Below are 16,028 nucleotides of genomic sequence, written 5' to 3' on the forward strand. Positions count from 1 at the left end.
GGTTAACATAAAAAGGAGACTGGCCTCCAAACCGAGCAGGTAAACTTGAACTTACCCAGAATATTTAGATTAGTTTCACTGCCTGATCTAGATAATGACTCCAAATAAAACCGAACAATATAAATGTCACCACTCACCACCCTTTTATTTCCACCATTGAAATAATGAAGAGAACCCATAGGGGGCAAAGCGCAATGGTTTCTCAACCAACAAGAAGGAAGTTGAAGAACCCTTTCCTGTCCCTTTGTCCAAAGCTGAGTAATTATCTCATTATCTATGTGAAAGTATATACAAATGTAAGATTCCAACATATAATGCCAGTTGTTGATCCTCCTCCCTTTTAACTTAATAGTCTTTCATTTTTCCTTGTCATGCAATAGATGCTATATTAAGAATTCCCTTGAGTAGATTTCTGATCAAGATTTTTGGGTTTGTCCTTCGGCTACGAATGGGTCCTTTACCACTAGGGTGGCTGCAATATTTTTATTTCTGGTCGTAAGGTTTGGAATTCTGTTTAGTCTCTTAAAATTCACCCAAAGTTTAGAATGTTTATTGAAAGTTTTAATTGGTGGTCTTAACATTAGGAAAACATTATCTATGTTTTTGTAATTAGATACTAAATGTGTTTTTGTCATAAGGAGTTGGAATCAAATTGATGTTTCTTTTTATCATGTGAGTTTACAAAGAGGATTTAGGTTGCAAGACCATTAGAATGCGGTATAGCATTTGGGTTAAATTTTTATGAACCCATTAATGAAGATTTGTTGAAGTGGTCTTGAATGTTTTGTTGACTTGAACTTTTTTTTTTTTTTTGCTAACGATGGGTATCCAGGTCGAATCCGCTGGTTCATACTGACCCCACACATCACATGGACCACGTCATACTAGGATTGAATGAGAGTCATTCAACTTTCACTGAAAGCAGTGAAGAGTACTAAACACCCCCATATGAGTGGTCCAAGTGTACCTACTAGGCTTGGTTGTTGACTTAAACACAACCAAGCCTAGTAGATTTTAAAAACTTAGAATCATATAAAGACCTTCTGATTCAAATCTGATAAAAATCAATTGAAATAGAGTCAAAGATATTTTCTGCAATTCTTTTATTCGAAAGTCCTGCATATCCTATTTCAAGAGATAAGTTTAATTGATTTTCTATTATTATATTAATTTAAAAAAAAAAAACAAAAATGATTAAATAAAAAAATACCTAAGAACATTCATTCTAAAATAAGTTACTGAAATCTGCATTAGTCAGAATCGGAATCGGAATCGGAATCGGAATCGGCCCATTCTTGAAACCATGGCCCGGTCTGTGTTTCCCTGGTTCAATAGTGTTTGGGACATTGGATGTTTGAAGCTGAAAATGGAATGAAGAATGCCCGATAACGTTAAAACAACCTCCTTATCCATTTCAGAGAGCAGTCCTTGCTCAACTGCAGTTCTCCAATGGCTGCTCTTGTCTCCCTCTCGTTGCCTTCACCGACTAGAGTTACTGTTCTTCCTCGCTTCTGTTCACCATTCAAGGTAAGAATACCATTTATTCCGAACTCTTCGAATTCCCAATCCCCGGCTTAACAACTTTACTGTTGTTGTTCTTTTCAGGGTAATCCAAATAATCTTAAAACAAGCTCATCTCAGATTGGAATACTCAAATTTCAACTATTAAAGAGGAGAGAAGAAAGATCAGTAGTAGTTCTTACCCGGGCTTCTTCTTCTTCATCTGCTTCTGCAGCTATTAAAGTAGCTTCTGATGTTCGATTTCGGCTGGACAATCTTGGGCCACAGCCCGGCTCGAGAAAGAAGGATAAGAGGAAAGGGAGGGGTATTGCTGCAGGCCAAGGGAACAGTTGTGGATTCGGGATGAGAGGTCAGAAATCGAGGTCTGGCCCTGGTGTTCGGAAAGGTTTCGAGGGTGGACAGATGCCCCTTTACCGGCGTATCCCAAAACTCAGAGGCATTGCTGGAGGTATCTTCTTGTCTTTGTGGACTTTGATTTTTTGTTCTTTTTGTGACTTCTTTATCAAGAAAAAATAAGAGTTTGTTGAGAAAACTATAACTGAGATTTGGATGTTTGACTCCTATGTGGTTGATTCTTGGAATTGGAGAAGTTGGAGATAATACAGAGGCTGTGGGCTACTGGGAACGGTTCCTTAGGTTCAAATCTTATTGATTGCCACTTAAACGAACATATTTCAGTACTTATGTTTATGGCTATATAGTTGAATTCACATTTGAAGACAAATTTTTCTCAGACAAGTCTATATTTGGTTCCACCCTCTTGCCTCAAAGGTTGTTGGCACTGTCACAAAGATGGCAAAGAGGCTCAGTCAAGCACTTGATAAATTAGTATAGATTCATTATTTATATTTATTATTGTGAAGAACAGAAAATCTGCTCAAAGTTCTAGAGGTTTGACTAGGTTCAGCTAAAAGTCAGGCTTGAGTTGTTATGTGTCTTGCTCTTTCTTAATTGTAGGTTAACAAGAATTCATAATGTATCATTCATACCAGAGAGATTATATCCTACAAGAGAAAAGTTAGAAGTGGGTGGATCATCCCTCATATGATTTGTTCTCCTTTCTTCCTTTTGCCTTTGTTTGCTTCACTGTTTTATGGGAAAATAATTATTATATATGAATGTTATCTTATATTTTTATCATTAGGCATTTTTTTGGATGCACATGACCAATAAGCACACTTGAACATGATTGAGCGAGGGAAGAATCCAGCCATATGATGGGGTGGAGTACTCCATGGGTGCCAAGAGTACCAATAATAAAGATACAATCACTATTTTGAGAAAACAACATCCTGAATTTTGAAATGGATGTTGTTTTCCAACTTTTTTGTATTGCATGCAGTGAAACATTTTCCCTCTTTCTAATTCTTATACAATATCCTATTCATTTTCAACAAATCCCATAAATATTTTATGGCAAAATAAGCGCATATCCTTTATGTGCATATGTGTCCACTTTATTTATTTTTATATAATTTTTGCGAAGAAAGTCAGAAAATGTGGTGGAAGTTGTCCGTATTTTCTGGTTGAGTGACTGGAAAGATATATCTAAAGCTACTGATTCATTTATTGACGATGCGGACTAAGTGTTAAATGGTGGGAATTGGGAAAAGAGTATGATCATTATTTTGGTCTTTGAAAATGGCGGGTGCATGTAGACTGTATCTTTTATTAGTAGGTTTTCTGAATTCTCATTCCTATGATGTGTATTGGACTCTCGTCAGATGGATAACACATCCCCAACATTTGATAAAGGAGGATATATGGAATTTTGGATCGGAGAAGAATTGATGCAGTATCTAGGCGCTAGTAGTGATACCAAAACAAGAAGAATAGCTTGCGGTTTCTGGAATTTAAGAATTCCTAGTGTCTCTAGGAATCCTAGTCTTGCTAGGAACCCTCTTTGTAGTCTACTATTGAATTAAGTAGAGTTCTATTTTCAATTTCATTTTGATTTCCTTCCATTTATATTACGTGGTGATTTAGTATCCCATCAATTAGCATCAGAGCCATGTCCAGCAGTGGTTCTATCAAACAGTTGACTGAAAGAATCAAACAACTGTCTGACAATATGGTTGTACTAAGGCTGTAAAAAGGGATATATATATATATATATATATATATATGAAAGCAACACTTTACTACAGGAGGATTGACAATACTACAAAAGAAGGTGAAGCCAGAAGTTTCTTACTTTGCTGGATAGATGGCTTCACCTAGGACTTGGGAAGAGATGAATCATGGGTGAAAGAACAAGTACCTGCGGGAAAATTCCAAAGGAGCTCTCCCTTAGATTACCCCTAAAAGGTCTTCAAAGCTGAAGAAAATTTGAAGCAGCCATCTTTGAAATTCAGTTCACATGTTGGAGTGTACCGGAAATTTGACACCAATATTGTGAAAGCACATGATGATCTCAATTTTGCACTGTCAAAGGAAGAAAGGAAGGAAATAGTTAAAGAGAAAGAGCCTACCACCTTGGATGAGCCGGCAAAGGAGAATCCAATTTTCCTACACAAATTTGATTTGGATTGTGAAGGTCCAATATTGAAATCATTTCGAAGGTTTTCCTTGACGTTGTTCGTGTCAACAAACAATTCGAAATACCTCAACTATTTTAGAATGGGTCCGAGTCAAATAGCGTTGTGTTAAAGTTCATAATGGCAGAGGAATCATTACCGCAAGGCATAGAGGGGGAGGTCATAAGGGTCTATACCGTAAAATCAATTTTCAACAGAATAAAAAAAACGTGGAGGGTAGAATCGTAACCATAGACTACGACCCTAATCGAAGGCGAAGAAAGAGACAATAGTTGTTTAGGCTCAATGATTTAAGGTGTAAATCAAGCTCTTTGCAAGGCGGGAGATTTGCCTTCACTTCAAGAGCTAGAGCTTACAGTTGAAGATAAAGATGAAGAAATCAAATAAACCTGTGATGACAAAGAGGAGACCATGCTTTATGATTTTAAGAGATTGAACATGCAGAACATTCTTCCGTGGAAGACAACATTGCAGAACATAAAGAAGATAGCAAAGACAAGTTTGCAGTAGTGATAGTAGGAGAGGTCGTGGTTAAGGAAGACCTCGAGAACAACACGTGAAGCCGTGAATATTCAAGATGTTGTACTTGTGGTTGAGAAATTCATAGTGTTCATGATTCCACATCACTACTTTGACAAAAAGGTTCCCAGGGTAGCAGATTTTCTTTGTACCCTCTGGTCCTACCAGAATTTTATTCTAGACTGAAGATGCATGCTACACCCACAATGTTCATTGTACACCACTACAAAGACTTGCGGGTGAGTTTTTTCAAGCCATGGAGAATCAATGCAGTATCTCGGCACTGATAGCAATGCCAGAAGAAGAAAAGTAGCTTATGGTTTTAGGAATTTCAGAATTCCTATTTTTAGTGGGAATCCTATTCCTAGTCAACTATCTAACTTATTTAAGTAGAGTTCTTTTTTCAGTTTCTTTTTCTATTTTGATTATTTTTATGTGTCGTAGTTCAAGTTAGCTTAGGAATTTTTAAGTCCAATTCTGTGAATTGATTTCCTATCATTATGTCAAGTATAGTTGATTTAGAATCTCGTCAAGAATCTTATGGAGGGAATAGTGAACGGTGATGGTTAAGATTTGAAGTATCCTAGGTGATGGTAAAACCTCTCTCTGTAAGAATGAGAGCTTATGTATAACCTTGTGCGTACTAGCAAGGAGGATCCCAAGGGGATGAAGGCCTATAAGTATTCGCTTATCTAAAGAAAAAATGAAGGTAAAACCTTTCTATCTGTAAGAATGAGAGCTTAAGGTGTAACATCGTTGCACTCGCTAGCGAGGAGGATCCTAATGGGATGAGGGCTTATGACAGCTTAAGTACAACATTGTTGTGCTTATTAGAAAGGAGGTTTGTAAGGTCTAAAGGCCTATCATTATTGTCTTAGTTGGAACAGAACTGTTTTGACAAAGTATTGTTTGATATCTGTACCTCATTCTTTCACCCTTTCAAACCTTGATAGACAGTCCAATCACATTGAGTGGGAACAATATGTGTAATGACATAAGCTACTTTAGAGGCTTCTGGAAGAAGCCTTCAGACAAACTGCATTAAGATCAAATGATTGGTCATTATCAAGTAATAAACTGCTCTATTAGATTAGTCATCCAAAAAAAAAAAAACTGCACCATTGGAGCTGATTTGGGGGTAGTTCTGATACATGATAAGCTATGACAAAGCTGCTTGAGTTGGCATGACAATGTTCAACAGATATGCTCTAGTACAGAGAGGAGTGATTTGATTCAGATTGAAGGAGCTAAAAGAGCCAGGGGCAGACCTAAAATGACTCTAGGTGTAGTGGTGAGGAAAGATAGGCATAGCCTAGGCCTTGTATCAAGTATGACCTCGAATAGAGCCGGTAAGGATCCATGTGGCCGACCCCATTTTGTTGGGATAAGGCCGAGTTGTTGGTGTAGACTGGTCTATAGTTCAGCTGCATGCAGTCAATTTGATGTTGTGGGAAATGGACAGTTAATCCTAAAGTATTCAAGGCTTCTTTGAGCGTGAAGTTTGCCTATAGTTACTAAGATTTTCTAAGCTTGTAATGAGGTGGTTAATGCAAATTTTTTTCTTTTATGAAATGTTAATTTTATTGAAATTCAGGATAAATAAATAAATAAAGAAAAGGAAAAAGGCATAACATCCAGGATTGGGCTGCCAATCATAAAATTGCAATGTTTACCCAACCTTCATCAAAGCCCTCCTCCATTGTCAAAACACATCCCAAGCCAAAAAAAATTTACTACTTACATTGCATCCCTTTAAACAAAGACTGACTGAGACTTGTTGGACTATATCTTATCTGACCTTCCTGGCCACCACTTCAACCCTGTCTGATTTGCAGTAAAACACTTTATTGCTACTTCCCTTTCATGCACAACACCAAACAGAAAATTTCCCTTCCCCCAAGGGATTTCAGCTCCAAGAAAAGAAGGATTTTTACATGCCCCGTAACCTATTGAAGTCCTAAAAGGGGCAGGATTTTTTGAGAAACTTCTTGTAAAAACTCGATGCAGAAGTATATGATTAGGTGATTCAGATGCTGTCAAAAGAGCCACACTTAAGGGAAGACCTTAAAAAAATATATTTAACTAGCTAGTTCCTAAACGCAATAGAAAACACATTATCACTTTTAACGTGCTACGGTTTCTGGGTCTCCCTTTAGATGTGTCAGAAACAAGGTTTGACATATATGGAGACTGATAATTAATGCTAGGTATGTGGTTATAGGAATGTTGGGTTACCAATGATGGGATGTGAGTGTGATGGCTCATTTCTTTGTTTTCCTTGAAGAGAATTTTTTCTGGAGAAAGGGAATATGATACATTGTGTGGAGGAGTGCTTACCTCTCGCTTAAATTTGGAAATTTATCTTTCCACCCAAGGTCTCTTTGTGATCAACCATTCCCTCTTTGGAGGGATATTGCAAATACCATCCACAAGGACGGGGGTTTTTCTCTGTGATCAACCATTCTGCCCAATGTACATCGGAGGGTTATGACTGCAACAGAGGAGTTCTTTGGTTTGCCTCTGAGGAGAAGCACAAGGGTCAGGAGGGACGAGATGAATCCTTTGGGTTACTACAACATCAAGTGCACCTAGAAAGTGAGGGACAGGAAGGATGTTTTCGGTTTCACTGTAGATGTTCCTACCGTGATCCTACTTTCCCATGAGCCTGATGATCAGCACCTACGGAAGATGACAATCAGTGGCCTGATTTCCCTTCTGATTTAAGGTACTTGTAATTTTAATTGATATTCAAGAATTTGGGGTTTCATGGGACAATTTGAAGTTTGAACTCTGAACAAGGATGCTCAATTTCCATTTTCCATACTCTGAACTAGTGGTTAAGCTTCTCCCTCCTCTGCAGCTCCGCTTCTACATGGTTAGTGGAAAATCTCGGCTGTTCCATATCGGCTTTCTCCCTCTCATCTTTGGCTTCCTCTTCTCCACCATATCTACAATAGTCATCACTAGTAGAGGCCCTTCCTAATCCAAATCCACCTTAGGGAGCTGCGGGAGGAGGGTGTGGTAGATCCAGAGAGGGTGAGACTTAGGCTGTAAGGAGGTGGGGAGAGAGAAATAGATTTTTTTTTTCTCACTTTTTTTATTTTTTATTATATAGCTGACCGGTTTTGGAGCATTTTTTTTTGGGTGACTAATAAATTCATTACCAATGGGAAAGAAAGGGGGGGAGGGAGAGGGAAAATACAAGCCCCAAGGAAGGAAAACAATACAAAGAGAAGAAAATAGCAAAACCCCTAGGCAGGGGAAAAGGAGGGAGGAGGGGAGAACCTAGGACACAACAATGAGCTTGTTCCTTGGGGAGTCACGAACCGGTCGATGTTGAGCCGCAGAAGCGGCTAACTTAGAGCTAACGTCAAAGAATATGGCATTCCAAATCGAATCAAGGGACATGAAGTTGGAAATCCATCTACGAAGATTGCGCTCCATCCAGATGTGGCTATGGTGGCGCCTAAGGCAAGCTTCCCAATAGTATCACAAATAGAAAAAAGGGCAACCCAGTGCACGAGACTTCCGCTACTGCAGTATCACAAATAGAGTTACCAGAAAAAATCATATTAATCCAAATCCATTCCCTTAAAAGAGAGAGATAGGAGGAGAGAACTTTTTCCCAGATCGAGGAGGAGAAAGGGCAATCAAAGAAGAGATGGTTAGGATCTTCGATGCCATTCCAACAGAGGCAGCAAGGGAACCTGAATATGATGATTCTGGAGCTTATCCCATAAAGTGGATCAGTTAGGGGAGGAGATTCAGGCTGATTCAGCTGATCTAAATTGGAATTAGAATCGGTTGGGGCCGATTCAAACCCTGGTTCCAATTACTAAAACCCTGGGTTTAAATCATCTCATAATTGGCCTTTATGAGGACATGACATGGCGGGGGATCGCCACGTGTCCACCTCACCCTTTGGGAGAAGGGAGGTGAATTGGGTCGGAGTCACCACCTAGATTGTTAAGGCCTAGGACCCACAAAGAAAAGTTAATTCCAAGGCAGCCCATTGGGGACTGATCAATTTGTTGGTCTGAGTATGGGTTTTGTTACAGTCTGGGGAAGGTATGCACCCCAATCTGCCCGGTTAAGCCGCTTTTTCTATTGCTAGGACAAACTGGGTATAACATGCAAAACGAATTTAAAGCACAACATAGATATATGCATTGAATGAAAGGGGAAGTTTGGAGCACTCAGCTGCAAGGTAGGGTAAGTATCCAAAGAGTAACAAAACAAGTAGGATACATGAAGAAGCAGATAACAATAGGAACATGGCGCGAAAACAAAGAAATGAGGATATTTGACCCCTGGGATACAACTAATGTAGACTCAAGGACTAATAAAAGAAATCATGGTGAGGATGATGAAAGCGGAACATGACATTATGAACAAATCATGTTGACTTAACATGGTGTGGCATGCATGGTCGAGACAAACCCAATCAAAACACGTCATGAGGCATAGAGATTTACATAATCAAGGATGGCATATTGAACACGATAGTCATGGTACACATGGAAAATCATTACAACTCGACATGATAAAAGCAATCAAAACCATAGAGACATACCCTCGTTATAAGGAAGGCAATGAAGGATCGCCACCTATGAAAGTAGGATCATCCATGCACTAGATGCTATGACCTCTACCTAAAGAGGTAGGATCAGTGTGCAACCTTTACCTAGAGATGTAGGATCACATGCATATGGGTGTGTGCAACATCTAATTAGATTGGTAGGATTGCACACACCGTGCTTGCTCCCCTAGCAAAAGAGTGAAATAAAACAAAGGGGAGCAATGAAGTAAAGGAAAGGGGGATGATTACCTAGATGAAGAACCTTGAAAGAGGGTTGTAGGAGACCACTCTTGACTCAAGAAGACAACCTCAAGTATTGATTACTTGGGGGCTAAGGAGTGTCCAAATATGTCCCAAAGGCTTCCAATTTGGAGCCCAAATGAGATTGGCATCAAAATCTCCCCAATATAGAAAGTTAATATTCTGCAGATTTGCGAGACTCCACAATGAGAGTGGTCAACTCGATAATGAAGCATTGTCGATAAACATACCTCTTTGTCAACTCAAAGGGCTCAAATGTTGACCAAAGTTGAGTGGTTGTCAATGCGCATATTTGATATACTCAACACTGGGAATGTTCTATTTGTCAATGGGAGGGATATGTTGACAATGATGTGGATTCGTCAACGGTGGCTCGTTGTTGGCTCAGGGCCTCTTGAGCATTGACCTCCCTTGTCGAGTGGCAAGTGAAACCTGTTGCCAAATATGGCTGGTTCACTTCTGAACTAGGCTAGTTCCAGAGAGAACTGGGCTAGGCTAGACTTGTCCAGGGTTTGACTTGTAATGCTCAAATGCTCATATCTTTGGATTTGAATTTCCGAATTGAGTGATTCAAAAGACATTTTTCTTGGCATCTCGCATTCTTCAACTTGGTGTGGAAATCAGGACTTGTACTGGGTGGCGTGGACTGCCTCCAGTGTAGGTCCACTCTATGTGGATAGAATATTCTCCTTATGAAGATCTATATACAATCATTTTGTGCTGAGCATGGATATGGTGAAATGATTCGCGTGTCGGACAAGTCTCCAATAAAGTCAGCCATTTCTTATCACTTTTGTGTGATTGGGGTATTTTGGTAATTTTCCAAGAACGATTTGTGAACGAGCCCAGGGGTGCGGGGGGACCTTGGTAAGTAAATAACAAAACTCTAGGCCTCAAGGGATACTCATCATCGTCTGAGTGATCTGCAGGGGCGGCAAAATGTGGTGTCTTCAGGCTTTAGGCTGATGGTGATCGTATTTATATATTCTAAAGAGAGGAGATTCTCCCAAGTATGACCTTGAATAGACATGTATAGTCTATGTCTTGTCCCAAGTACGACCTCGAATAGATATGATTGGAAGGCAAGGATCCATATTGTCTGATATTGTGGGATTTTACTAATTTGTTGTGTTGTGTCCTTTCTTTTTACTATTACCATTCTTATTTTGTCTTTGATCGGATCCATGTAGCTGGCCCCATTGAGTTGGGATAAGGCTGAGTTTTGGTAGTTGTTGAAAGAGAGGAGATTGCTAGCCAGTTGTTTCATTTGGTATCCCAGATTCAGCTTCTTAGGTATTTCAATTTTCTTCCACCCCCTCCCCCCCGCCCGACACCCTGAGTGGTTTCTTGAGTTGCTGGGATCTATTTTTCCCCTAAGGTCTCATTATGGAAGAGAGCCGTGGATAAAATATGCCCTTTGATCATCTTATTAGTGGAGCTTTGGGTGGATGATATCATATCTATGTTTTGCATAAACTGTGTTTATTTGTATCCCCTGATTCATGTGGACTATCTTGCAAAGGAGATGATCATTGTCATCCATTAATGCTCTCAACTGGTCTTATGATGTATGCTGGAAGTTAGATTGCCGTGGCCTGAGGAGGTTGCTTAGGACTTGGGAGTCTTGCTGCTTAGTAGCTTGTTCAGTATGGAAGGGAAGAAATCATGAGTTATTCAATGACAAATACAAGGAAGCTCTATTTGTCTACGGCATTATGTCCAGCTCATCAGGAGAGCTAAATCTTTCTGTTCCCTTCATGACTTTTCATTTGGTTGGTGGTAAATAGAGTTAATCTGTATGTGGGCCTCTGCCCCCCCCCCCCCCCTTCGGCCTCCTTGGATATTTATTTGGATTCAGCCTCTGTTGTCATTGTTGTTTATATTATCGTTGTTCTTGTACTCTGAGCCCTCCACCAATAAAATTTCTTGGTTATCTAAGTGAGACAGTTCTCCCATTTTCTCCCAAAAATAATAAATAAATAAATAAAGGCCTGCTGTATGAGTTTATGTAAATGCTTAGATGTGGAGACAAATTGATTCTATATTGTGAAGATCCATGACTTTTGGATTTTTGATGCATGAGATATACAAATTGTTTTGAGGAAATAAAGACTCCGAATGTGTTTCTGTTCCGTTATACATATTGTTGTTATAAATCTGAACTAATATTACTAGCAAATAAACCCACCCCCCGAGGCCCCCCACACCCCCACCACCCCCCCCCCAAAAAAAAAAAAAGAAGAAGAAGAAGAAAAAGATGCATTTGTTCTTTGGTTTCTTCTGTTAAAAATACATTTTTCTGATATTTGCTTCCTTTCACAAAAGGAATGCATGCGGGGCTGCCAAAGTTTGTCCCTGTGAACTTAAAAGATATAGAAGCTGCTGGTTTTCAAGAAGGGGATGAAGTTTCACTAGAGTCCTTGAAGAAGAAGGGCATAATCAACCCATCAGGAAGAGAAAGAAGGCTCCCGCTAAAGGTAACAGTGCTAGCTTTTCATATCCAGATGCATCATTTATGTCACCTTTAGATCTACTAAATGAATCTGCTTTGTTCTGATCATATGCTTAATGACAGGCATGAATGCCTTAGACATCGGTAAAGATCCTGACAGAACCTGGTACTGCTAAACAGTTATTTTTATTGTAAAAAAAACTATAGAATCTGATACTTCCAGACATTGATTTGATATATCTTTTTTTTTTTTTTTTTTGGCCGGGGGGTTGTTTATCACATTTCCTGCAAATTTGATATCCATAAAAAAGTACAATTTATGGCTGTTAATACCTGATTAGACCAACATTTGTGTAAAACTAAAAATAGAAAATTTTGTATTCAGCTGCAACTTTTGTAGACATACTGCCTTTGTCACATAGGATGAAAGTGGAGTGCATAATTACTTCACCCTTGGTACAAATGTAATATCCTCTTCGTTAGTGAATAACATACTCAAACATGCATTAAAAGGCAGTTGAATGCTCTAGAAAAAAATGAACTTTTATAGGAAGTTATTGTCAACTTGTAAGAGAGAGAGAGAGAGAGAGAGAGAGAGAGAAGGGAATACTGATGAAGTTATAGAACTTTCACTGTGTCTTGACTCCCTCTAACGAGCAGGTTATAAGCACAGTACAACCCACCACTAATGTTTGGTACTCCACTAGTCCACCCCCAATTTTATTCTGTAAATGAATATTTCTTTTTTTTCCTGTGCTGCACTCAAAAGCAATCGAGTTTTATGATCATATGTTGCATCTTTCCTCTTCCCAGCAAAGAAATGGAACTGAAAGAGAAAAAAAAATTCATATGCTACTCAGCTGATCAATAGATCAAATTAGGTCTGCTTACTTTTGGGGGTGGGGGGGAGAAGATTAAAATATGCCCTACACTGTCGTAATCCTTTCTGCACCTAAGATCTTGTGTCGAAACACCCTTTGCCCAGTCAAATCAAGCATTTTAGACGAGTAGGACCATTATAAATTTATAGGGTAAAGTTGCTGGAAATTGTTTTGTGTGGGTCCGTTGTAGCCCCCTGTCAAATCAAGCATTCTATGTCAATAAGGAATGGGGAAGAAGAATAGCCTCCAAGAGGGAGGAAGATGGAGAACAGAATAAAAGAAGGGAGAAATAAGAGTGTACCTGAGAAAGAAACTTAGATTTGTAGGGAAGGAGGAAGAAGATAACAATCGTGGTCCACAGCCATAGAAGGTAAACCAAGCTCAAAAGATAGACTACCAAGCAAACAGGGTTTCCTATTCAGTTTCTAAAATTGAATCTACACTCCTGTGGATTGCTAAATCCTATATGAAAAATAAGATTCAAATTACAATATGACCCATAAAAACCCTAAATATCCTTATCTAAGCCTGGGTGTAACTTATCTCCCTCTCTTACAAGAACTCGACTACATCGGTTTAGGTTGCTGACCCAGAACGCCATTATAGTAATGTCAACGCTGAGGCGGCATGTATCCCAGGGAAGATGGTCGGACTGCAACTCCATGAGTGGAGGGGATAAACTTACCCATAACTAGAGGAGGAGGAATATGTTGTCGACGAGGCATATCTATCAACATGTGAGGTGACATAAAAAACATATGCTCTCCTTGTTTCACCTTCATGGTGTTTCGTGCACCATCATGGAGCATACCAGCCTTTTGTTGCTAAAGTCTCCCTAAGAGAACATCACAAGGAGATAAAGGGCTGACTAGGTAAAACACCTGGTAGTGAAGCAACCCAAAGTTAGGTCAACTTGTACAATTGCATCAGCCTCTTCTTTAGCATTAGGTTCAAAGCCTCACACATAAATTTTACTGAAAAATATTTCTGCAGGAGGTTACATGCTTGAACCAAGTCTGCAAAGATGAGGTTGGCTTCTGCTCCCATGTCGACAACTGTATGCATTGCCATAGAATTCTCAGCATGTAGTAAAAAACCCTTCTATGGGGAGTTTTCTCTACTAGTCCATTTGAGAAGAGAGTAAGGCTAGCTAAGTTGGCTTCAACCTTGTCATTAGGACCATAGTCGGTGTCTTCATAATGACAAGTACTAATTACAGAGATAAACCCACGCATCGTGGTGCTCTGCCTTTATTTATAAAAGTAAAACAAATAGACTCCTAGTAGGAGTTTACATTGGACAAGAATCAACCTAGACTTGGTCTAAGTAGGAAAACTAATAACAACAAAATATATCCCAACAAGGAATCTCCCTTGCGATGGTACATATTTTAACAACACTATTGCAAATGCTTTGGACATAAAAGTGCTGACCCTTCATACATACTCAGCTCATGCGATGAGCATCAAGCACATTAAGGATAGGTATACCACCGATGAGGATTTCTTGGCCATGTACTAGGAGTTGCAGGAAGGTGGGAGGAATCCTAAATACTCCATGATGGGTATCTTTTTCTGGGAACACTATTATGTATTTCCGATTTGTCCTTATGACATCATCATCTTATTTGTGAGTTACGTGGTGGTGGACTGGGAGGACATTTCAGCAAGGACAAGACCTTTATATAGGTAGCCTAGAGATACTATTGGCCACACTTGCGAAGGATGTTGAGCATGTGATCAAGAGGTGCCATATATGTCAACTCGTCAAAAGGACCAAATAGAACATCAGTTTGTACTTTCCTTACCCATTCCACATACTTTATGGGACAGTGTACATATTAGCATAGGTTTTGTGTTAGGACTTCTTAATATATGGGTGAAGCGTGATTCCATAATGGTGATGGTTGTCTGGTTCTCAAAGATGGTGCACTTTATATCCTGTCATTAGACATTTGATTCCAATCACATGGCTGCTATTTTCTTCAAGGAGGTTGTGCTATTGCATAGTTTTCCAGTTTGATCGTCTCTGACAGGGATGTCATGTTTATGAGTTACTTTGGAAGACCTTGTGGATGAAAACCAGCATCAAGCTTCAATTCTTTACAGCATTCCATACGTAAATAGATGGCCAGACGGAGGTTATAAATAGCAGTTTGGGCAAATTGCTAAGTTGCCTTATTTGTGACTATGAGAAGACTTGACTGTTCATGCTTGACATCGCCGATTTTGGGTATAACAGTTCAGTGAATAGGACAACGCCATATTCAATTTGAGATTATTCTTGGAGTTCAGCCTAGATGGCCTATTGATCTTATTCCCCTTCTGCCTCAAGCACGCATTAGTAATTAAGCAGATGAGCTCATATGCCACATCATAGAGGTGCATGCAGACATATGGTGATGGATAGCCCTTAACAATGATGCCTACAAATCGCTACGTGGAGATTCAACCAAGAGACATGGTGATGGTATGCATTGCTTAAAGAGATTCTCTCCTAGTGCAGATTCAAAGCTCCATCCACACAAGATGGGTCCCTACAAGGTTCTTAAGAAAGTTGGAAGTAATGCTTATGTGCTAAAGTTGCCACCTGTTGAAGATGAGATTGGATGTTTTCAAGCCAGGGAACTGATGTGGATTCAATATTTCAGCACAATTATGTTCCAAAAAGGAAGACCAGGCCAAATTAATGGCATGCTGTTGGTCTGGTTCCTTTTTGAACCAGTTTTGGTTCATTCCAGATCATTCTGTTGGATTTTTCTGGCTCACATTTTCTTTTTATTATATATTGTTTCCAGAAGCCTAGAATAGCATCTATGCAACCCTGTTTTCAATTAAGTTTTCTAACCCTAAACTTTAAGTGACCTAGATTACCCCATTATGTCCTGGCCTATGTCCTGACCCACAAATTTATGAGTAGTATTATTAATTTTTTCTTCAAGATTTGGCTGTTTGGATGGACTTCCAGTAATACTAAAGTAATTCCTTGGTGGAAGAGTGGATTCATTTCAAAGGTTAGGTGGTCTTCTGCCTTATTCTAACACTTCTACCTTCTAATTCTTTTAGTTCGAGTTTTCAGCTTAGTTTTCTACTCTTTTCTGATACCAGTGGCATATCAATGGGTGCGTTCTCTTTCGAAATGCGAAAGAAAAGCATCTACGCAAAGTCGGATCTCTTTGGTTAATAAGATTCAAAAGGTTTATCGATCCCAGGGGGTGCAGATCCATAATAGGCATATAGAAATTATTGTATGTCAAATAACATCAAATAAGGGAAGGG

At 39.3% G+C, this 16,028-nt stretch overlaps 1 protein-coding gene across 1 annotated transcript in view; it reads left to right on the forward strand.

Annotated features, from left to right (window-relative positions):
* The first annotated feature begins 1,363 nt into the window (after positions 1-1,363).
* LOC122066377 (50S ribosomal protein L15, chloroplastic) overlaps positions 1,364-16,028 on the forward strand; it is a 16,505-nt gene continuing 1,840 nt past the window's right edge. Inside the window, exons 1-3 of the mRNA XM_042630196.1 lie at positions 1,364-1,527; positions 1,606-1,969; positions 11,743-11,894. Coding sequence (XP_042486130.1) covers positions 1,450-1,527; positions 1,606-1,969; positions 11,743-11,894 — 594 coding nt within the window. The 5' untranslated portion in view covers positions 1,364-1,449. The remainder of the gene's footprint in view (positions 1,528-1,605; positions 1,970-11,742; positions 11,895-16,028) is intronic.

This window comes from Macadamia integrifolia, chromosome 2, assembly GCF_013358625.1.
Source record: "Macadamia integrifolia cultivar HAES 741 chromosome 2, SCU_Mint_v3, whole genome shotgun sequence".
In the NCBI taxonomy this organism is placed as follows: domain Eukaryota; kingdom Viridiplantae; phylum Streptophyta; class Magnoliopsida; order Proteales; family Proteaceae; genus Macadamia; species Macadamia integrifolia.